The sequence below is a fragment of the Eriocheir sinensis genome, chromosome 32 (assembly GCF_024679095.1).
Source record: "Eriocheir sinensis breed Jianghai 21 chromosome 32, ASM2467909v1, whole genome shotgun sequence".
In the NCBI taxonomy this organism is placed as follows: domain Eukaryota; kingdom Metazoa; phylum Arthropoda; class Malacostraca; order Decapoda; family Varunidae; genus Eriocheir; species Eriocheir sinensis.
This window is the reverse complement of record NC_066540.1, coordinates 10,960,428-10,984,555: the sequence shown is the minus strand read 5'-3', so window position 1 is coordinate 10,984,555 and position 24,128 is coordinate 10,960,428. Positions and strand designations below refer to the sequence as shown.

The following is a 24,128-nucleotide window of genomic DNA, read 5'->3' as shown; positions in this document are numbered from 1 at the left end:
GCCCAAAGGCGTGAAGGTGAAAGGATGGGGGAGGTAAGATGAGGAGAAAGCGTGGAAGAGGATGAGCGAGGTAGGGACAGGAGGATGGGGGGGAAAGAGGCAAGAAAAGGGGGGAAGGGGGAAGGAAGGAGAGAGAAGAAAATAGGGGGAAAGGAGAGACGGGAGGGGAAGGGAGGAGGGAAGCTAGAAGACTGGAGGAGAGCTGAGAATGCATGGAGGCAGAAGGAAAGATGTGGGAGGCTAGAGTGAGAAGGAAGGGGGGTTGGGGAGGGGGAGGTGGTGTCATTCAGCCGCGGCTCCTCTGACATTCAATTACCGCAACACAAGCAACATTTTCTGAGGCTGGACTCCGCGCGGCGTGGCGTGGCGTCGCGACCCGCCATGCGATCGTCGCCGCCGACACCCGCAGGGAAATTATTAATGAATAAATAAATAATTTGACTTTTGCTGTTATGAGAGTCGTGGCTGCTGGTCAACGAACTCGCAGGCCACCCCGCACGTGCTGTAGCCCGGCATCTAGTCGTAGCCACATCCTATATGCAGGCGTTAACCAGTATCTTCTTTCGTTGGTAAATTCTGGAACTTGGACTCCTTCATGCGGGGAGTATCCAGACACCTCTCCTTCCGAAATTGAACTCTTTTGATCACCCATTTCGATTTTCTTTTATAAGAGGGGTGCTTAGTGGGCTCTTTTCCTTTTTGTCTATTTTCTTTCCTTGAGCTGCTTCCCTTACAGTAAAGAAAAAAAAAGTGAGCTACGTGCACGGTGTTGCTCGTACGGTACGTGACTCGTGCTACTTCTCCTCCATGCTTCCTAACCATCGCGGTGCTCTATCTCTCTCTCGTGCGGTGCAGCACGTGTCCAGACCTCAATGTCTCGCATCAGCAGGACAACAACGAGAAGAGCAGCGCGAGAACGTGAATATTGAAACTGTGACTAAAACTCTTTTGTTATACGTTTAAGGCGATGTTCACAACATTACGCAAGGGTTTTAAAATACTTCAGTGTTTTACAATTATTTTGACGCTCACATGACAAGCATCCTGTCAACAATGACGGGGCTCGGCAATTCTATTTCTGCCTGTGAAGTGCGACGGTTTTTTTTTGTGAGGTGTGAAGATTTCTCGCTGCAGAGGAAGGTAAAAATTGTGTACATAACTTCATAGTTGTGTGTGTGTGTGTGGGGGGGGGGTTACTTACTAATTTATCTATTCATTTAATTATCCATTTATTTATTCATATTATGAGTGACACTTTCCTCCCGCATTCCATAAAAGGAAAAAAGTTAGGCTCTGTTAAAATAAGCAGTAAGGAGAACAACCCAGTAATTCGTCTGCTTCTTGTCGCCTGTTTTAAGCAAAATATGTGCGTTGCAGGAGCGAACGACAAGCTTTCATAATTTTATAGTGTGTCATAAGGCCTCGTCTTGGGCACGGACATGGCTGAGGATGAGACGCCAAAGCAAAATAAATTGCCCTTAGAGGTAAAATCAAGCAGGGACAGGAGGCACAAACACTCAAGACGCCAGCAAGTCCTGCAGTCCTAACACCTGGCGCTGGCCGTGACCTCACCTCGCCCGTGACGCCGTGTGATGCCTAATGAGCCATCCGTGGTCTCAGGGCGCGGAGTGAAGCTCAAGTCCGCCACGTACGGTGCAGCCACGACTCACATACTCCGCGCCTTGCAGCACACGTCTTCCACTGCAGCGCGTCAGCTATGTGGCCCTCACAGTCTTTCTGGATGGCCCGTCATCTTCTACAAATTTTCTGACTGTCTTTCTTACCAACTCATGTAAAGTCTTTTCGACAGCCTTGGCCTCACTCATTCTGTGTGACCACATTACCTCGAATTACACACCTCTATGTACTCCATGGCTCTGCGGTATCTTTATTCATGTGTACTGTTCAAAAGTTTTCAAGGAATGCAATCTTCCAAAGTCTGTTTTCATTTACCAGACACATCCCTCAAGCCACACCTGCTGCCTGCGTGGCTGCCAACTTTTCCGTACAAGAAATCTAGGCCGGTCGTATGGTCTGATGCAGGTAAGGTTGCGTGAGACTCGACTGTGTAGCGTGCCGCTGAATGACCCGTAAAACACTACTACTTTAACGGAGTAACACTATACTGTGGAGCTATAAAGCGGGGGAAAAATACTTTCCACTTTAGGACTATAAACATAAACATAACTGTGTGCGTGCGGCGGCGTGGGTCGAGGCACCGCCGCCGGGGCCTCACGCCTCATGCCACAGCTAAGGAATCATTCGGCGACGGCCGTCACGAAGCATCAACACTCAGCCCCTGACTCAGAGATGCCTCCGAGACTGAACACCTCTGATGGTGCTCTGAAAATCCCAAACATCTGCCATGTAAATAAATAGTAAATATATGATAAGACATACAGGTAGACATGCAGATATTAGACAGACACACGAGTAACTTAAGAGTGACTTGCCACACTCTCGTTTCAGCAAAAATATGCACATGTAGCATATTCATTTACCTTTGGACTTAAAGTCAGACGCTCAAAAGCAAATCCTGATGCATATTATTTTCTCTGCGGCTCCCAGCGGCGCTGACAGAGCAACCTCCCCGCCACAGTTTACCACCCCGGGAGGCGGGCTGCACCGCGCTAGGCCGACACCCTTTCCCGGGCTGGCTGGCTCACCTTGGCAGGTTAATTATAGCGGGAAGGTTTCCTGCTACTTGCCGTAAAGGGGGCGCGGCGAAGCTGTGTCGGGCCGAGTGCATGACAATGACACCCTCAACACCGTGTGTGTGTGTGTGTGTGTGTGTGTGTGTGTGTGTGTGTGTGTGTGTGTGTGTTTGCGTGCGTTTGCGTGCGTTAACGTGTGTGTGTGTGTGTGTGTGTGTGTGTGTGTGTGTGTGTGTGTGTGTGTGTGTGTGTGTGTGTGTGTATGTGTGTGTGTGTGTGTGTGTGTGTGTGTGTGAGAGAGAGAGAGAGAGAGAGAGAGAGAGAGAGAGAGAGAGAGAGAGAGAGAGAGAGAGAGAGAATGTGTCGTTGGGTCCCCTCGCCTCCTTGTGTCCCTGTAGGGCGAGGGCGGGTAACCCAGTGATGCCTTCGGCCACGCCCGGCACACTCCTGGACAACCTTCAATTAGCCGCCGCTTAACACGCCGTCTGAAGCACTGCATTTCACACGCCTTTTTTTTCCTTGACGTTATTACTGTTATAATGGACAAACGCTTCACTGCTTCGGCCTTGTCTGGCGCCTGTGCCTGTACCTTTCCGCTGCTTTGTGGCTCCTGTTTTCCTGTGTTGGTGCGTCTAGTAACTGCTTTTCACCTCCGCGGATCACACTTGTTGTCGATGTCGCCTCTTCTAGTCCTTAAGCTTATTGTGTAGGTCTTCTGTCTGCTACCTGACTGACTGACTGATCGGCCGAGTAATCCCATGGCGCCACATCTGTGTTAGTGGTCACATGGCGCCGTATCAAGGCTTTGTATTTAAATATAAGAAACAAAAGCATGTCAAAAAAGGTCAAGTGTTCTGTGTTCAGCTACAATCCTCTACTACAATTTTCAGTTTCCTTAAAAATGGTAGGATTTAAAAACAAATTGAGGCCTTTAGCACACAGGAACGAGTGGTTTATGTCAGGCAGTTCCATTTCGTACGCTCTTTTCCACTTAATACTTACATCAGGAAGAAAAAATGCAAAAATTAAGCTTATGTCTGAAAAAAAAGGAATTCTTATCAATCCTCTTCTGACATTAGTTAATTTTACAGCAGTTCAATTATCCAAAGGTTTTTTTTTTATCCGCCTGTCACCAGCGTTCCATCCCTCTGTCATAAGAGCAGAATTAAACAGAAGCTGCGAACAGGCAAACAAACCCTTCCCACGTCAAGCTCTGAGCCGAGGGTAGTGAGCGGGCAACAAGGCAGTCGTCGGGCGGGCGGGAGGGAGGGTGGGCAGGCGGGCATTGGAGGGACCGGATTTGCTGATGATCACGCCCATGCCAGCTCATGCAATGCCACCCCGCACACCGGCCCCGCGCACAGCATAGGGCAGTATTACTAAACATTTCCTCACCCAAGTACACACATTTGTCAAGGCTTTCGTATGAGTTTGGGGCATTTCCAGTAGTAGTTATATGACCCTGGTGGTAGTTTAGCCCTTCTTCTGTACCGTGAACCTAAAGAATCACTCATTAGACCCCGATTGATCCCCTCTTTGACCTTTAGAAATAGCTGATGTGAGATAGTAAAGTGTCTTATAATACCAACTATATATTCACTTACCACAGCGATCCTCTCCCCTCCTCTATAACACAAGTACTTCAGATGTTTTACTGTTTGGTCATAGTGAGAATGTTCCTTTGTTTCAGTGTGTGTGTGTGTGTGTGTGTGTGTGTGTGTGTGTGTGTGTGTGTGTGTGTGTGTGATAACGGTCCCCCTTTCCTTTTATTGCCGTGTTGGTTTTATGTTAGCGTGGGTGTTTTCGTGTGTTTGAGTGCGTTGCGTCTGTGAGTGTTGATGGATGCGTGGGGGTCTGAGTGCGTGGGTGGCTGTGGGTGATATCGTAGGCGTTTTCGTATCCTGTGATGTGTTTCTGCGCCGGTAAAATGCTACAGGTTATCGAATGTACTGGCGGTCAATGGCTAACGTATATCGCTAGATGGTGCCTCGAACGGATTGTTTCTTATAGGTAGTGACGCATGTGAGGTGCTCGGGTGTGTGATATCAATAACGTTCAGTTCTTGATATCGTTTGCTGAGAAGCCTCTTCGTCCTCCTATACCAAAGCGTGCGAATCCGAATGGGGAAGAGATGGGTAAGCGCTATGTCCGGCACACTGCGCAGTATAAGAACACGATCTATACTTACGAAGAAGATGAAAAAGAAGAAGAAAAAGAAGAAGAAGAAGAAGAAGAAGAAGAAGAAGAAGAAGAAGAAGAAGAAGAAGAAAGAAAAAAGATAAAAATGAAGACGAAGAAGAAGACAAAGAAAAAGGAGGAGGAGGGGAAAGAGGAGGAGGAGGAGGAGGAGGAGGACGATAGGGAACAAGTGAGACATAAAAATGAATAGAGGACAAAGAGGAGGAGGAGGAGGAGGGGGAGAAGTAATAAAAGACTAAGGAAGACGAATAAAAACAACATTTCGTCTTCATTCGCTTTGTCAGCACACACATCAACATCCTCCTTACGCCCACTCCGTATCCTGCTCCCGCATCACTACACCTTCGCAGAACTCTCTCACGACAACAAACTCCTCCAGTAACCCCGAGCACCCACGTCAGTTCAACCCCCTTAAGACTCATCATCGTCCCTCTGCATTCATGACCAACACCACCCATCCTCAGCACATATTTTTTTTTTAAGTCTTCACACTGTTCCAGGTAATACTCCAAACCAGGTATACACGCCAACACCAATCACCCACAAGTGTCTATCTCCTCCGTTCCTTAAAAACACTCATCACAACCTTCCTCGGTCTGTGTTCATTCCTTCCCGCTACCTGAACGCTTTTTAGGAGGTTGCATCAAAACACCTTTCCAACCTGATGTAATTATGCATATCTGAACTTGTTTTTCGTTTGTGCGGGTAGTGCTTTGCGGGATACTTCGTTGTTTTGTTATGGTGTTGGCAGCCGCCTTTCCTGTATAAAAAAAATGTAAATCCGTAAATTACAATGTTTAAACAGCATTGCCATTCTGTAAAATACTCAAGTCAGTCTTTCAACATGGTCTCCTGATGGGCAATCCTGAACTACCCTACTCAAAAAAAAAACAAAAAAAACTACTCAATTAAAAAAAGAGAAAAAACATTGCCAGCTCTACCCGCTCACAACCTCCTGTCTCTCCAGCCTCGTTCCCGTGAAACAAAAATCGTCATCCACTTTGATTCAACAACATTAACATTCACTACAGCACGTTGAAAATGGATCCAGTACCCTATAGTATTAACACAGAGCCAAAGCAGCAATGATATAGAGCGCAGATGCACAGTAAGGCGACGCTCCATTCTGCCTACAGTGAGGAAATATGATACACAATCCGTCGGCACTCGTCTGTGGTGGTGTGGCTTGGGGAAGGTTGGCTCGAGACCTCTAGGGGAAGGAGTTGAGGGGCACGGGGCACCAGAGGATGTTTTTAGGCTTACGTAGCTGCCTGTGCAAGTGTCCCGTCCTTTACCATACTTTCTTCACGCCCAGAGAAGTTATGAACACAGATAAACCCAGATAAACGTGTATTTCAAGGCACTAGGCAGCAGAGACCATGGAGTGTTAGCATATGTATAGACGGTAATGGCTAAGTTATATGAAGAGAAAGATTCCTGTGTCAGTGTACAGCAGGGATTGGGATAGAAACAGAGAAGCAAGGAAAAGTAAAGGATCGTGCAGAATTAGTTGAAGAGTAAAGAAGAAACGAAAGAAAAGTAAACAAAGAAAGTTTGGAAGAGAAAGAAAAAGGAGAGGAAAGTAAAGAAAACAAAGTAAGGAAAGGAAAGGAAAGGAAAGGAATGGAATGGAAAGGAAAGGAAAGGAAAGGAAAGGAAAGGAAAGGAAAGGAATGGAATGGAATGGAATGGAATGGAAAGGAAAGGAAAGGAAAGGAAAGGAAAGGAAAGGAAAGGAAAGGAAAGGAAAGGAAAGGAAGGGAAAGGAAAGGAAAGGAAAGGAAGGGAAAGAAAAGAAAAGAAAAGAAAAGAAAAGAAAAGAAAAAGAAAAGAAAAGAAAAGAAAAGAAAAGGAAGGGAAGGGAAGGGAAGGGAAGGGAAAGGGAAAGGAAAGGAAAGGAATGGAATGGAAGGGAATGGAATGGAATGGAATGGAAAGGAAAGGAAAGGAAAGGAATGGAATGGAATGGAATGGAAAGTAAAGGAAAGGAAGGGAAAGGAAAGGAAGGGAAAGGAAAGGAAAGGAAGGGAAAGGAAAGGAAGGGAAAGGAAAGGAAGGGAAAGGAAAGGAAAGGAAAGGAAAGGAAAGGAAAGGAAAGGAAGGGAAAGGAAGGGAAAGGAAAGGAAAGAAAAGAAAAGGAAGGGAAGGAACACAAAGGAACACAAAGGAAGAACAAACAACAGCAGACCTGCTGGTCCTTACGAGGCTATTTGTGACAAGCTATACTAACTATCTAATCAAAGGTGGAAGATGAAGGACAGCAAAGGCGAAGGGAAGGGAAGGGAAGGGAAGGGAAAGAAAAGCAAGGGCCTACTAAAAATGGGAATTAAAGAAATGAAGAGTAAAAGGTCATGCAAAGAAAGGAAACTGAAGAAAGTAAAGTAAGAAAATTAAAGGAAAAAAAAGGAAAAAGGTAGGAAAGTACATAAAAAATGGGAAGGAGGGCAGGGACTCCTAATTATGGGAGATAAGGAAAGGAAAAAAAGTGGTGCAGAATTAGTTGAGTCAAAGGCAAGAGCTCCATACAAAGGGCCGCTAAGGCTTCTAAGAGAACATCCCTCGCGTTGGACTACAGACACACAGTAATTAGGTCGGTATTCTCAGACAGTCCCGCCTCTCACATCAGCTCTCTCCGGAGGCCGAGTAGGAGATTAATAGAGTTCTAATGAGTTTTTTTTTTTTTTCACATTAACGGTACAGAAGGGAACTGGAGGCCTTATTTTTAGCGGGCTTTTTATTTTTATTTTATTTTTTATTTTTTGCACCTTCTTTTTGTTGCCCTTAAAGGAGATTAATCGAGTTCTAATGAGTGGTTTTTTTTTCACATTAACGGTACAGAAGGGAACTGGAGGCCTTATTTTTAGCGGGCTTTTTTTTGGGGGGGGTATCTTTTTTCTGTTGCCCTTAACTTTCTGTGCTGTCAAGAAAAAAGGCTCAAACTCCCACCAGGGTCATAAAACTACCCATGGCAAGGCTCAAAACTCCTACTATGAAAGCCTTGTCTAATGTGAGTGCTTGGAGAAAGAAATGTATAGAATATGACTCTAAATGGAAGGGAACTCTCTATATACAGCTAGATGGCATATAACAAACAAATCGAGTTCTAATGAAGTTTTTTTTCACATTAATGGTACAAAAGAAGGCTCAAACTACCACCAGGGTCATAAAACTACCCATGGCAAGGCTTAAAACCCCTATGAAACCCTTGTCGAATGTGAGTGATTGCGCGACTAAATGTTTAATAGTATGAATCGATTTCTAATGATTTTTTTCACATTAATGGTACAGAAGAAGGCTCAAACTACCACCAGAGTCATAAAACTACCCATGGCAAGGCTTAAAACCCCTATGAAACCCTTGTCGAATGTGAGTGATTGCGCGACTAAATGTTTAATAGTATGAATCGAGTTCTTATGATTTTTTTCACATTAATGGTACAGAAGAAGGCTCAAACTACCACCAGGGTCATAAAACTACCCATGGCAAGGCTTAAAACCCCTATGAAACCCTTGTCGAATGTGAGTGATTGCGCGACTAAATGTTTAATAGTATGAATCGAGTTCTTATGAGTATTTTTTTTCACATTAATGGTACAGAAGAAGGCTCAAACTACCACCAGGGTCATAAAACTACCCATGGCAAGGCTCAAAACCCCTATGAAACCCTTGTCGAATGTGAGTGATTGCGCGACTAAATGTTTAATAGTATGAATCGAGTTCTAATGATTTTTTTCACATTAATGGTACAGAAGAAGGCTCAAACTACCACCAGAGTCATAAAACTACCCATGGCAAGGCTTAAAACCCCTATGAAACCCTTGTCGAATGTGAGTGATTGCGCGACTAAATGTTTAATAGTATGAATCGAGTTCTAATGATTTTTTTCACATTAATGGTACAGAAGACGGCTCAAACTACCACCAGGGTCATAAAACTACCCATGGCAAGGCTCAAAACTCCTATAAAAGCCTCGTCAAATGTGAGTGCTTGGGCGAGGGAATGTTCAATGCTTATGTGGGTAGGTCGTAAGGTGGCTGCCTCCTTCCTCTTATTTCAGTTACGTTAATCTAAATATTAGTTTTAGTATCTCCTATAACTCCACTGGTTTCGTTAATTTATTACCTCTTGCTGCTTCTCTTCTCTTCTCTTCTCTTCTCTTCTCTTCTCTTCTCTTCTCTTCTCTTCTCTTCTCTTCTCTTCTCTTCTCTTCTCTCCTCTCCTCTCCTCTCCTCCTCCTTCTCCATAATATAGCGCAGAAAGGGAAGGTTAATGATATGACTAAATGTGAGGGGAACGAGTCTAAATACAGGTAGAAAATAATACATATAAGACAAACTACAGACTTGCTTCACCCACCTGCAGAGAAGCGACGAAAAATGATCAGAAAGCCGAGCGTGATGACTGTTATTTATTATTTTCTTATTTTTTTACGGTCATTATTAATCTACACGGCAACTTCATGACGTAAGGAGCGCAAAGCCACCAAGGAGCTTATTATTCCGGTACAACAATATGATGAATTAATTAAGGTTTATACGAGGAGAGAGAGAGAGAGAGAGAGAGAGAGAGAGAGAGAGAGAGAGAGAGAGAGAGAGAGAGAGAGAGAGAGAGCAAAGTGTGTGTGTGTGTGTGTGTGTGTGTGTGTGTGTGTGTGTGTGTGTGTGTGTGTGTTTGTCAGGAGAGTAATTTCCATCCATCTCTTCATCCAATTCCTCCCCGTACCCATAAAAAAAGAGGTATAGAAAAGACCGTGTCGTTACTATGGCGTATTATCAGAATGTTCGCGACTCCTCCTTCATCAAATTCTGCAACTTGAGACGAGGAAGCGACATTTCCACCATATGCTTGTTACCAGAATATGTTGACGCCTGAACAGCAATTACGTATGGGTAAAGAAGACCCGCTAGTACCCATAATGTCGATTTTCATAAAAGCTGGAAGCACCTCGACCGAGAAGCAGGAAAATAAACGAAAATAACAGTAACCGTGAAACGAGCGTGAGAGTGGTGCGCGTGCCAAATATTCCCTTGTGTGAAATAAAAAGTGGAGATGACAACCGAGAATGGAAAGCAAGAGTGTAAGTGCAAATAAGTGGTAAACGTGAAAGTACAGGTGCGCAGAGAAACAGAAAGGTGGACGGATGAATGAGTGAAAATGAGATTACACAAGTGAGCATTTTTTTTACAGCAAAGGAGACAGCTCAAGGGCACAAAAAAAGGAAACAATGATACAAAAAAAGCCCGCTACTCGCTGCTCCTACAATAAAGAATCAAAAGAGGTGGCCGAAAGAAAGCATGCACGTTTAAGAGCGAAAATAACGCGGAGGAAAGGACCAACAGAACAATGTAGAACAGGAAATGATTCAAAGCGATAGAGGTCACAAAAAAAAAATAATCGTGACACTGGTAAACTCTATAAGTCTCCCTTCATCTGTAAGTTCTCTTTCCAATGACTTATACACTATCAAGAGGGAAGTACTTAGACACCTAGGGTCGTATTTTAAAACATTTAGTCGCCTAAGTTCACATATTTGACAAGGCTTTCTCGTAGGAGTTTTGGGCATTTCCAGTAGTAGTTCTATGACCCTGGTGGTAGTTTGACCCTTCTTCTGTACCGTGAACCTCAAGAAACACTAATTAGAACCCGACTGATTCCCTTTTTGACCTTTAGAAATAGCTGATGTGAGAAGCGAAGGTGTCTTATAATGCCGGTCCTAGTGTCATTTTTTTCATTTTTTTAGGATCTGTTATTTTCTTTTTATAGAGGCAGCATGTTAAGGATTTTTTTTTTTATCCCTATGCATTGCTCTTGGTTCACCTCCTCTTATTGTAAAAAGAAAAAACAAACAAAAGAGGTGTGAGTAACTAAGATACATGACCAAGTATGCAATCAGGTTATAAAGTTGGCGTGTATATATATTTTTTCAACCTAATACGTTACTCTACCAAAATGTCGCCACTTTTCTTTTCTTTTCTTTTCTTTTCCCTTCCTTTCCCTTCCCTTCCTTTCCTTTCCTTTCCTTTCCTTTCCTTTCCCTTCTTTTTCTTTCCTTTCCTTTCCTTTCCCTTCCTTTCCTTTCCTTTCCTTTCCTCCCATACCCCCACCCGACCCCCAAATACCCACAACCACACCCATCCACCCACCCACCCACCCATACCCACCTATGCACACACGCGTTCGCAGCTGTGACAAACGCGCATCCTCCGTCTACTCCCAGCAAAGTTGTGTAACCCAATCATATCTTTCCAAAATTCACTTAGGTAACGAAATAATTCTTTAAATGAGTTACGCATGAATCTTTTCTTTTCTCGGAGCATCCTCTCTAACTTCTACGTGGGGTTATTTTTTATCTGGAAAACTGTCCTCCACCCAGACCGATCATTAGCATCGTCCAGTTTTACAATCAAATCCTTCCTTCTGCACTCCAACTTTCACTTCGGGCTTTCTTTCCATCCTTCTCCTACCCTGCATCTTCATCTCCACCACTTCTCTCTACACATCCCTTTCCTCTTTTCATGACGTAGAAGGGACACTGCAGTCTTCTCTCCAGTACCTTCTTCGATATCTTCCTTACCTTCGTTGTTCCTCCTGTTTTTCCATTCCTGATTCGATCCAGTTCCATTGCCGCACACATCCATCTAACCAAACATGAATCATATCTTCCCGAGCATTCCTCAGTCTTCTCTCCAGTACCTTCTTCGATATCTTCCTTACCTTCGTTGTTCCTCCCGTTCTTTCATTCCTGATTCGATCCAGTTCCATTGTATTGCCGCACACATCCATCTAACCAAACGTGAATCATTTCTTCCCAAGCATTCCTTCCTTCGCCCTCATGTAGCTGTAACAGAAGCTCGGGCCATCCCTTCGCAGTCCTCTACCCACACCATATCAAAATTCACACAGGCATCGGAAAATTATTTCAGATGGTTTATACTTGAATCCCTTCATCCCAAGTTTCCCCTCCCCTCTCCCTATAACACCAGGACGCAGCTGTGATAGAAACTCGCCTGCCTCGTCCATCTATCCCCGCAAAGTTGTGTACCCGCACCACTGAGTCTTTCTACAACCGAAACCTTTCAAAAGTTAAGTCATATAGTAACGAAGAAGGGTTCAGTTTCCAACATTCCCCCCCTTTTTCAAACACCAGAACGCAGCCGTGATAGAAACTCGCCTGCCCCGTCCAGCTACTCCATGCGAAGTTGTGTACCCGCGCCACTGAGTCTTTCAACAACCGAAACCTCTCAAAAGTTAAGTCATATAGTAACGAAGAAGGGTTCAGTTTCCAACATTCCCCCCCTTTTTCAAACACCAGAATGCAGCCGTGATAGAAACTCGCCTGCCCCGTCCAACTACTCCCCGCGAAGTTGTGTACCCGCGCCGCTGAGTCCGTCAAAACCCAAAACCTTTCGAAAGTTAAGTCATAGTAACGAACAGGGGTTGAGGTTGCACGGGTTGCTCTCCGCGACACAACAGACTAATGAAAAGCCGTCCACTGGTGAGTAAGTCCCCCTCCATCCCCACCGCCGCCTGAGTATTCTTGGGTGCATTGTCACGTTGCGTATTAGTGTATGGGAAGCGAAGGTGTACCTGCGTATTAGGGTATTGTTGAAGCTGGAAGACGCAGATCAATACTGTCGTCAAGTACCTCAGGGGTGGGGGGGGGGGAGAGAGAGAGAGAGAGAGAGAGAGAGAGAGAGAATGGTGTGTGTGTGTGTGTGTGTGTGTGTGTGTGTGTGTGTGTGTGTGTGAGACGTATGCAATTAGTAGCTGTCCTCATGTTACAATTAATGAGGAGTGGAGCCGCTCCTTCACTTTTTATTTCTGCTGTCGCCGCCGCCGCCGCCACCACCACCGCCACCGACGCCGCCGCCGCCGCCATTACCAATAACCACATCATCTCCTCCTTCGCCTCCTCCTCCGGGTGTTCCCTCTGTTGCTATTCAGGGTTCATTAACTACTCGCCACGTATTCGCCTGGCTGGTGCGAACATTTATTTAAAGACTTTCATTGGCACGCCTTATTGGTTGCTGTTTTTTGTGTTTCAAGGTCACTAGCTAACTTGCTCTCGTGACCTTTTCCTTCTATTTTTTCACTGGTACTTTCCGCATTCACTTTTTTTTTTTTTTTTTGCTTCCTTTACAACAAAGATTTAAGATTACATTTTCTGAGCAGTTACCTTTTAACGTGACACAATCCGCTTGCTCTTATTTCCTTTACAGCAAAGATTTCAAGGATCAACTTTTCTGAGCAGTTCTGAGCAGACACAATCCTACTTTTCTTTCTCAAAAGCTATTTCTCTACAGAGACATTTCAAGTCCCCTTCTTGATTTCATTCACAGTAACATTTAAACTTTCACTCCCTTACAAATTGGAAATGCCACTTCATTTCCCTTCTTGCATTTAAAACTTCCTTGCATCTATCAGGCTACTGCGGCACTGTATACCTCAGTCCAATCTCTAGTTTAAAGTGTCATATACAATTCGAAAATAAACGTTTTCCTGGTTCCATTGAGATCTCACATAACATGTGTACGAAAATGGCCTGGGACTTTAATTATAAATGTGTTTCCTTTTCTGGACACATGTTATCCATATGTACATATTTCAGAGATGTATTACACCCGAGTTTCCGGTGGGGACTAGTGATGACTTAACTTCAGAGCTTGTTGGGAATGCGTGGTTCCTCATTATATGTTCGGCTTGCCAAAGTTTACCTTTCCCATGTCTGCTGCGGCACCCATTCGTCCAACACGTGGCTACACCAATGACAGACCAAGATCTTGACAGACTACCTCCGGCAGCCATTCGTCGACCAGCCCGTGCTTACACCAATCACGCAAAACTTCAATTTTGTTTAATCCATAGCGATCCCTGCAAAATTACTCTCCCGTTTCCTGAGTCCACGGATTCAAGACCTAGAGGAAGACGCGTGATGTTAAGCTCATAAACACCCTTGCCTGCCCTCCGCCGGTAAGATAAAGTTCTTTATAGCCCTGCCAGCTGGATCCCTAGGTCCTAGCCGAGTAAGTAAGGACGCTGCTGATTGGCTGTTGGCGGGCGGGGTACTCGTACCTGACGTCTCCGCCGCCCAGAAAATAATATTCACATTTCTTTACTTAGCTCACCTGTCACACAAGCTAGGCAAATTCTGCTAAGATCATTGAATTATGAAGTGATTGATTGTACAACTATAACACGAAGGGTGGCGACAGCCAAAGGGGCTGAGAGAGGTAGAGGAGACAGACCAAGGTCTATGTAAAGAACAAATAACAAAATGCTGCTACATGTTGGTCCTATAGAGAAAATAGATGCCAAAATATAAATATCAGCTTTAGGTCTACATATATAATATACTGATATGATATGACGATGAGTGAAGATTCTGGTTAAGTCTTACATTAATAAGTTGGACAACACAGGAATGAGCCTGAGTAGGACTTGTGCAGCGGGGCTCTCAGTACGCAATAGCTACAGCTGTAGCTGTGGAGGCATTAGCCCTTGAGCCTGTGCTGGACAAGAACCATTACCCCGGGACACAGGGCAGGGGTCACATCCGGGCTACCACAGTTTACCTTTCTCAGGTTCCACAGGTGTCCATTTATCGACATGCTGGAATGGGAGGATGAACAGCTCCATGGGTAGGGTGCACGCCGACTGCCCAGGGCCATATTTCAGTGATGTATTACACCCGATTTTCCGGTGGGCACTAGTGATGACCCCGCCCACAACGTAAAGGGCCAACGTTAAGTTAGGTTAGGCTATAACCTAACCTAATCGAGCCTAGCTTAATATTATTAGGATAGGTTAGATCAGTTTTTATTTTATTTTATTTTTTTATTTTTTTATTTATTTATTTATTTATTTTTTTTTTTTTTTACGTTGCTGCCTATTGCGCCGGTAGGCATCTTCCCGGTGGGGCCTGATGGTCGGCCCAAGGCTTCTTCCAGGTGTGGCCTGATGGTCGGCCCAAGGCTTCTTCCAGGTGTGGCCTGATGGTCGGCCCAAGGCTTCTTCCAGGTGTGGCCTGATGGTCGGCCCAAGGCTTCTTCCAGGTGTGGCCTGATGGTCGGCCCAAGGCTTCTTCCAGGTGTGGCCTGATGGTCGGCCCAAGGCTTCTTCCAGGTGTGGCCTGATGGTCGGCCCAAGGCTTCTTCCAGGTGGGGCCTGATGGTCGGCCCAAGGCTTCTTCCAGGTGTGGCCTGATGGTCGGCCCAAGGCTTCTTCCAGGTGTGGCCTGATGGTCGGCCCAAGGCTTCTTCCAGGTGTGGCCTGATGGTCGGCCCAAGGCTTCTTCCAGGTGTGGCCTGATGGTCGGCCCAAGGCTTCTTCCAGGTGGGGCCTGATGGTCGGCCCAAGGCTTCTTCCAGGTGGGGCCTGATGGTCGGCCCAAGGCTTCTTTCAGGTGGGGCCTGATGGTCGGCCCAAGGCTTCTTCCAGGTGGGGCCTGATGGTCGGCCCAAGGCTTCTTCCAGGTGGGGCCTGATGGTCGGCCCAAGGCTTCTTCCAGGTGGGGCCTGATGGTCGGCCCAAGGCTTCTTCCAGGTGGGGCCTGATGGTCGGCCCAAGGCTTCTTCCAGGTGGGGCCTGATGGTCGACCCAAGGCTTCTTCCAGTTGGGGCCTGATGGTCGGCCCAAGGCTTCTTCCAGGTGGGGCCTGATGGTCGGCTCAGCCCGTTCTGGCGCAGGCGAGTGTTTATAGTGGCGCCATCTTGCATTGCGAGATGCGTGGCTCCCCACGCACGCTCGGGTGGTGCGTAGCGACCCCCCGTCTCCGCCCCGTATGCCCACGTACGTAAATACGCATTACGGGACATTTACGTAGTACTTACGTAAGCGGTTGCCGACTACCAATTTCTGTTCGTGCGTGGGCGTAAGTGGCTTGATACGTGAATGTGTGACCGAGGCATAATACTTCACCCCGCCAGCTGCACCTCCAATATTTTGAACCTGCGCGTTGCGTGCGGCCCGGTGTCAGTCCAATGTGTTTATATCAAAGAAATATGCTGCCCAGCCGGGACCAAAGATTCGTAACTAAGAATGCTAACCACTACACCAGGGAGGCGTAAGACAAAATCGAGTGCAGGCATAGACAGGAGCGGACCAATAACAAAATATATACCTCATAACAAAGGAGCTTGGGTGATGGGAATAAATAAAAGATATAACCCTCCCTGTTTTAGATGCACCTCAGGCGAGCAATTTACATTTCCTTTTAGCATCTCTTGCTGCCTCTATAGGAGAGACATTTCAGACTTTTTTTGTTTTTTTTTTGTTTTTATTTTTTAGCCCTTGGTCAGTCTCCTCATACCACTGGAGAGTCGCTATACAAGGCAAGGACTTCATCGATAAACAAACTCCAACTCTGTTCTTGAGAAAACCTGCCCGTCATGTGTGTTACAACGGGCTATTTTTAACACGCGAGTCGAGGAATCGAGGACAGTGTGGTGACGACAGACGAAGAGCCCTGATCTGCGGTAAACTTACTCACCGGTCTTATAGGTTGTTATTACAAGACACTTTCGCTTCTCACATCAGCTCTTTCTAAAGGTCAGAGAGGGGGTTAGTCGGGTTCTAATGAGTGTTTCTTCAGGTTCATGGTACAGAGGAAGGGTCAAACTACCACCAGGGTCATAAAACTACCCCTGGAAATCCCCACAACTCCTACGAAAGCTTTGTCAAATAGGTGTTTTTGGCCAACGAAATGTCTTATAATACGACCCATAGAGTTCAGAGTTTGTCAAACTTCGGATCACATGGAGATGTGGTCTCCACTATTACTTTCCTCAAAGCGAGAACATTTTTATCGTGGGAACATCTCCAAGATAGGATAAGACGGGGAGAGAGGAAGCCCAACTGGTAATATAAAGGAAAGTTCAAGTACAGGTCATGACCCTCTACTGAATCAAAGAACGCAACTTACTGAACAGCAGATAAATACTGGATAGTACAAGTATACACCATACATATACCTGAAGTGCGTCGCCTAAAGATAATTTTTAAGTCCACTAATATAGGTATAGTTAATTTCAACTGTACTATTAAGTATCAGAAAAGAAAACAACAAATACCAGTTTTTTGCACGTTTCGAGTAGGAATTTAGTACATAAATATCATTTGTAAAGGAGGCATACCACGAAAAATTGTGGTAAAAGAAAGAAATGGTGACGAGTGTTTTCAGACAATACTCAGGTTGAGGAAAAAGCAGGACCTCAGCGGAACATTGACCTGCTCAAAGCATATAAAAGTCAAGAAAGGGAAAACTGTTTAATGTTACTGACACTTATATCAACAGAGGGTCAATGGCTCTGCTCAAGTCAACGGACAACTCTTAAACGATGCTCATTATGTGCACACTCACACCTCCGAGCGTGTCTGTCTCCTCACGACGTGACGCTTGGACTAAATTATACAAAGGTGACTAAACGATGTGTGTGTGTGTGTGTGTGTGTGTGTGTGTGTGTGTGTGTGTGTGTGTGTGTGTGTGAGAGAGAGAGAGAGAGAGAGAGAGAGAGAGAGAGAGAGAGAGCGAGCACGCGCGTCACTGAAGTAACAAGTTTGCGAAATTTTAGTTCCCTTGGTGTTTGCGTGGTAGGGATTGCCAAACGCTTTTCAACTACGTTAGCAGAAAACAAGAGTCACCGCCGGGCATTCAAAGCAGGGTTGTTCTGATTTAAATCGATTTAAATCCAAGTTAAAAAAATCATGATTTAAATCAAAATTAAATATACCGTATTTATAATGCTTTAAGTGTTATATCGAGTAAAATATCTAATGATTTAAATTATATATATATATATATATATATATATATATATATATATATATATATATATCTATATATATATATATATATATATATATATATAAGGAAAAAGGAAGAACATGTGAAGCAGTTGTAGAGGAAAAGTATCGTCTATTTGTCCTGTACTGATCCTGTACTGGTCCTCTAGCAAGTCAGGCACCAGTGAATCATTGCCATCTCTTACAAGAAAATTATTCAAAATAAAAAAAAGATAAACTATTATAGTCTGTTCAGAGCAAGAAGGCGGTTCAGGGTGGAGCTGGTATCGTCGTTTACCTCTACCCATGCTGCCAAATCAGCCTTCGTACATGCGTCTCTCTTATTTCCCATCCATGTGCTATTTGAAAGCGATATTTTATATATTCTGTATATAGTAAAGGAAGCTACATAGTACAATGAGTGTCGATGTTTAGGATTATAACAAGGATTTGTATAAATTCTATGACATGTGGCAGAGATTTTTTCCCATGTTGCCACGTTGTGGTGTTGGTAGTGGTGCTGGTGGTGGTGGTCGGTGTGTCCCCCTAGGTCCCTCCCCCGGGTCGAGAGAGAGAGTGAGAGAGAGAGAGATAAACAGGTGGGTTGTGGGTGGGTAGGCCGGGAGAGAGTGCTAATCTGCTAATTGGCGGTCGAACTGGCAGCGCTGCACTCATGGGAATTCTGGAATCTGCCACACCTTGAACCGCCTTCATGCTACTTAGGATTTTTATGTGAAAAACTCATCTTGGGTAATGTACATATATTAAACTATGTTTTCATTTAACATTTTTACCTTACCTTCATTTAACAGTGACCAAGTTTAATACAAGAAAATGTCCTCATAAGACTGAAACAAATAATCAGTGGAAACAAACAAAGATTAATGCAAAAAAAAAAAATCATTTAAATAAATAAAAAAAAATCGATTTAAAAAATCCGATCTAAATCAAATAAATCGATTTTTTAATCTTTTTATAAAAAAAATCATGATTTTTTACAACTGATTTAAACTCTAAAAAAGGATCGTTTGGGAGAAATCAAAATAAAAAAAACAAAGGCACAAAACAAACCACCCTGTGTACGTGGGAAGTGGGTTGGGGGAAAGAACTGTTAAAAAAAAAAAGACGTGTAAAAAGCTCTGTGAGGGGAAAGGTCGAGGGAGGTGTTGATGGGCGAATGGCCGATAAGGGATGGGAGTGGTTAGCTATCTGGGACGAAGAGATGGGAATATCGGGTGGAGAGTGGTGCAAAGATATGAGAAAAGGAGAGTGGTGGGGGGGGACGGGGGAGGGCTTGACGGAGTGATGGGGGGGGGACGGGGGAGGGCTTGACGGGGTGATGGCGGGAGGAGGGAGGGGAGTGAGAGCAAACCTGGAGCTGCAACCCCAAGCAGTGCCATGCGCGGTGAAGAAAGGGAAGGGAAACAGACGACATGCCCGTGTTATAAGGCAAGGGGCCGTATTTTAAGACACCATCGATTCTCACATCAACTATTTCTAAAGGTCGAAGAGGGGATCAATCTGGTTTTCATGAGTGTTTTTTAAGGTTCATGGCACAGAAGAAGGGTCAAACTACCACCAGGGTCATAAAACTACCCCTGGAAAGGCCTACAGCTCCTACGAAAGCCATGTCAAATATGTGAACTTGGGCGACGAAATGTTTTAAAATACGACCTTATAAGCGACAATGAAAAAATTATATTAAGTTGGCTTCTTACTGTTTCCGAGGTGCAGTGATTAGCGTTCCTAACTACGAATCTACGGGCATGAGTTTGAACACCGGCCTGGGCAGTCAGCATGCAGCTCACCCAGTTGTTCATCTTTTCTTTCGAGATGGTAGATAAATGAGTACCCGAGGGAGCCTGGGTAAGGTAAGCTGTGGCAACACTGTGTCCCGCGGTGATGGGGTTCTCTCCCACCTCAGCAGCGTTGCCAGATTATCGTACTGAACATTGTATTTATCATTTTTAAGCCTCAAATTCTTGTACCTACACAAATAACAACAGAAAATTAAAGTTGGCGTTAAGTTAAGTTATTTACTGATGATTTTCGTTCTCTTTTGCTATTGTTATTAGTCAGAAACTACGAAAATGCGATGCGTTGAGTACGATAGTTTGGCAACGCTGCACAACAGGCTCAAAGGGCCAACGGGACGGAGAGAAGCACCGCCGCCACGCGCAGCTATAGCGTATGCTCCTAACTTTACCTTATGGAATGGCACACCAGACCTTTAGGGACATATTCATAAACATTTCGGTGCCCAAACAAACACATTTGATAAGGCTTTTCCAATGGGTAGCTTTATGACCCTGGAGGTTTATGACTGCGGATTTCCTACAAACAGACATCACCAAGCTGCACGAATGGAAGAAAAAGTGGCTGCTGCATTTCAGTGAAGAAAAATGTAGTCATGCACATTGGGAGGGGATATCCAGCATACCAATACCACATGGGAAACACTCCACTATCCACCACAGAGGCAGAGGAAAACCTGGGGCTATATGTTGCCAGGCTACCAGTGAAGGCAAAATCCGTGCCAATCGCAGCGGACGGATTAACAAACCTCTATACCATGAAAGTGAAAATAAAAAATCATGAGAATCAGATTTATCTCCTTTTCGAACTTTGGAAGTATATAGTTGATGTGAAATGCGAAAGTGTATGAGAACAGAGACCTTACTTTCCTCCAGAGCTAAAGGAACCTGAGGAGACGGCGTGACAGGAAAGTGAATTGAATGATTGCAGAGTGACAGGAAAGTGTATTCAATGATTGCAGAGTGAAGGGAATGTGTATTGAAGTATTGCAGAGTGACAGAAAAGTGTATTGAAGGATTGTAGACATCAAGTAATATCTTTCTTTACGATGCTGCTTTTACACATAATCTAAACTTATTGCGGCGGAATCATTATCGTTTAAGTAATAAATCTCCTTTTTTTATGGCAATAGAAGTAAAGTTACGGGTATACGTATAGCTGCGCGTGCTCTGGGTGTCGCATTGGCCCCTAAAATCGGTATTCTCAGACGCTTACACCTCTCATGTCATAGATTTCCAAAGGCTAAAATGGAGTTTAAGGTAGCAGCGGGGATCATGTTTCTTAATGGTCCCTCTAAGCGAGAAAAATGAGAAAAAATCATCACTCACACAAACCATTTCATAATATATATCAAAGCTTTTGTGATCAATTTATGTATCATCTATTTTGGGGGGTTAAAATCATGGCACAAATTTGGCCCGTCGCTGCTACACGGTAAAGCCACAAATTTGGCCCGTCGCTGCTACACGGTAAAGCCACAAATTTGGCCCGTCGCTGCTACCGGGTTAATCGGGTTTTCCTGTGTGTTTTTCACGTTTAAGGTACAGAAAAGGAGTCAAACTACCACTAGGGTCATAAATGTACTTCTGGAAATGCCCAATACCCCTTCAAAAACCCTGTCAAAAGTGAGTGTGTGAGCGGCGATGAGGAATATGATCCTGGCCAGACCCGGGTTACCACAGCTCACTTTTCACTGGTTACCCCACGGTGCTGGTAATGATAACCGTGTCCGCACATTACCCACACAACCAACACACATAAAACCTTTGAGCAGCTGCGCCTTGATCTTTTAAGTAGCCAATCTTCTCAGGTAATGACTTGGCAGCAAAACAACATCTTAAATGCTTACACTCCACCCCTTTTGTTTGCCTTTTCACGTCAGACCTGAAATGAAGGACCATGTATTCTGATCCCCTCATCTCGAGAACGTGAAGCGTGGTGATGGCGATGGTGGCGATAGTGAGAGTGGTGGTTGTGGCAGTAGTAGTAGTAGTAGTAGTAGTAGTAGTAGTAGTAGTAGTAGTGGTGGTGGTCTTGAGTATTCTAGGCAAAAAAAAAAAAGAAACAGCTGAGGAGAGAGCACAGTCCTTAACGCCAGCTTCGTCTTCCCTTCTCGGCTCTTACAACACGCAGTGAAAAAAAAAAGTCAGAAGTGTACTTTAAATCCAAATATGTAAGAGATGATGATGATGATGATGATGATGATGAATAAAAATAGTAGTAGTAGTAGTAGTAGTAGTAGTAGTAGTAGTAGTAGTAGTAGTAGTAGTAGTAGTAGTAGTATAGTATTTCTACGAGAATCTGGCGGGCGGGAGGTGGCGGCTGGGGGGTCAGCCAAGGTCAGCCCCGCCCCGCACCTTGCCACACACTATCAACACCTCCCTCTTCCTCTCATATGTCATTTATTTACTACCCTTAAATGAATTTAATCAAATAATTGAATAATCGAATAAGGTCATATAGTATTCAGATTGTTTCGTTTTTAGGATAATAACAAAGTTGGAATACAGCGTTGTCAAGTGTCCTTGTATTTACACAAAATATTTGTTATTATCCTAAAAACGAAACAATCTTAATATATGACCTTATTGGATTATCCAGCTATTTGATTAAATTAATTTAAAGGTAGTAAATAGCTGACATGTGAGAGGAAGCGAGAAGTGTTGAGAGAGTGTGGCAAGGTGCGGGGCTTAGCTGACCCGCAGCTGTCCCCCCGCCCGTCCGCCAGTTTCACATAGATTGACTATAGTTGTAGTAGTAGTAGTAGTAGTAGTAGTAGTAGTAGTAGTAGTAGTAGTAGTAATAGTAATAGTAATAGTAATAGTAATAGTAATAGTAATAATAATAATAATAATAATAATAATAATAATAATAATAATAATAATAATAATAATAATCTGCCAAACGTGACAAGCACACTCCATTACTCACCGAGCTTCTGGCTGAATATCTTGTCGAAGTTGACCTCGCCCATCTTCTCAAGGTGTTTGTGCATGACGCTCCGCACGCTGCAAAGAGAATACGTGGGGTTAGTGACGCACACACACACACACACACACACACACACACACACACACACACACACACACACACACACACCAACGTTGCCAGATTGTCGTACTCAGCCTCTTATGTTTGCCGATTTCCGACCCAAAAATTATTTCCTCCACCCGAATAACTGGCTTCATAATTATATAGTTATCGTTAATATGGTTAATTATTGGTGTTTCTTGGCAATTGTTATGGGTCAGAAGCCGGTTAATACGATGCTCTGAGTACGATAATCTGGCAACGGTGACACACACACACACACACACACACACACACACACACACACACACACACACACAGGCAAAATTACTAAAAAAAACTATCTAGATATTAAAAAATCCTCATAACTGTAGTCAACAAACTTTCATTTCATCTTCCCCTATTAGGGTAATATTATCATAATTATTATACATAATTATTAATGTTACGATTATTATTGATTTTTTATTTGAATTTTGTTATATATCGTTGTGGCCTTGTAGATGCACTTTTGTAAATAAACTGTTAATAAGTAGTAGTAGTAGTAGTAGTAGTAGTAGTAGTAGTAGTAGTAGTAGTAGTAGTAGTAGTGGTAGTAGTAGTAGTAGTAGTAAGTTTTCTTTATTTTTTTGTACAATAAGGAATACAAAGTGAACATATACATCCATAGAGAAGCTCACTCCACCACAAGCTTGAAAATAACTAAAAACACCCAGACTTTTCGACACGACGGCAAGGAGGAGAGAAAAGACACCCCGGCTCCGTCAGGCCCTTCAGAGGGGAGAGCAATGTCGTGGGAGTACCTGTTACTCCTTACAGGTACGCTTTTAGCCGGACGGTCGCCCTCCTTCCAGGCTGACAGCGCATGCAGGCCCCCCTCTCCCCGCACGGCCAGGGAGGCTCGACTAAAGCAGAGTGACGGCCGGTCGCCTCCACTCAGGGCACACATGCGAGGCCTTTGGTCCGCCTCCCAGCTCACCTTGCTACAGTGGCCGCTGCCGTTAACTTCAGGAGCTCGAGCCTAACAAGTGAGCACTACTGATTACTGTCAAAGGGAGAACAAACGACGCAACACAAATATAGATGGATAAACAGAGAGAGAGAGAGAGAGAGAGAGAGAGAGAGAGAGAGAGAGAGAGAGAGAGAATGTAATGCCTTGGTTTGATTTGGTTAGGTTAGGCTTTCAAGTGACGGGGTAACTACACTCAAGACTAATTTTTCGTCCACCTCCCATCGCCCTTCCGTCCCTTTCTCTCGTCCTTCCTCCATCCATTCCTTTCTCATCTCTTTCTCAACGAACAAATAAATAAATGCTTCAGGTGATAGGAACATTCAAGATATTTTGGGAAGGTTTCTCCGGCGCTGAATTAAGTGTAGATCTACCACGAAGCAAAGGCACGAGGAGCTGGATGCGGAGAGGGAGCATTGCATTATTTATGATATAACTGATGACGCCAAAATATTAAGTTAGGCAAGACCACTCATGTTTCATCACACCCTACGCACCGCCTTGCAATGGTTCCGGCCGTGTGTGTGTGTGTGTGTGTGTGTGTGTGTGTGTGTGTGTGTGTGTGTGTGTTTAACTTTTCCTTGCCATTCTGTCTGTGCATGTGTGTCTGTGTGCCTGTCTGACATTCAAAACATCTAATAA

The 24,128-nt window shown here is 44.3% G+C and overlaps 1 protein-coding gene and 1 long non-coding RNA gene across 5 annotated transcripts in view; one reads left to right on the top strand and one right to left on the bottom strand.

The window, feature by feature from the left end:
* Positions 1–23,426, bottom strand: part of LOC127006428 (G protein-coupled receptor kinase 1-like) — a 102,390-nt gene extending 78,964 nt beyond the window's left edge. Inside the window, exons 1-2 of the mRNA XM_050876380.1 lie at positions 23,338–23,426; positions 22,379–22,560 (exon numbers count right to left, since the gene is read on the bottom strand). Coding sequence (XP_050732337.1) covers positions 22,379–22,560; positions 23,338–23,426 — 271 coding nt within the window. The remainder of the gene's footprint in view (positions 1–22,378; positions 22,561–23,337) is intronic.
* Positions 14,688–17,317, top strand: LOC127006135 (uncharacterized). 4 transcript variants are annotated; one of them, XR_007759095.1, is made up of 3 exons: positions 14,688–15,219; positions 15,255–15,429; positions 15,500–17,317. It is a non-coding gene; the product is annotated as an uncharacterized LOC127006135 (long non-coding RNA). The 4 variants fall into 4 exon arrangements; XR_007759094.1 differs by having other exon boundaries at positions 14,688–15,114; positions 15,465–17,316; XR_007759093.1 differs by having other exon boundaries at positions 14,688–15,149; positions 15,465–17,316.
* Positions 23,427–24,128: the final 702 nt, after the last annotated feature.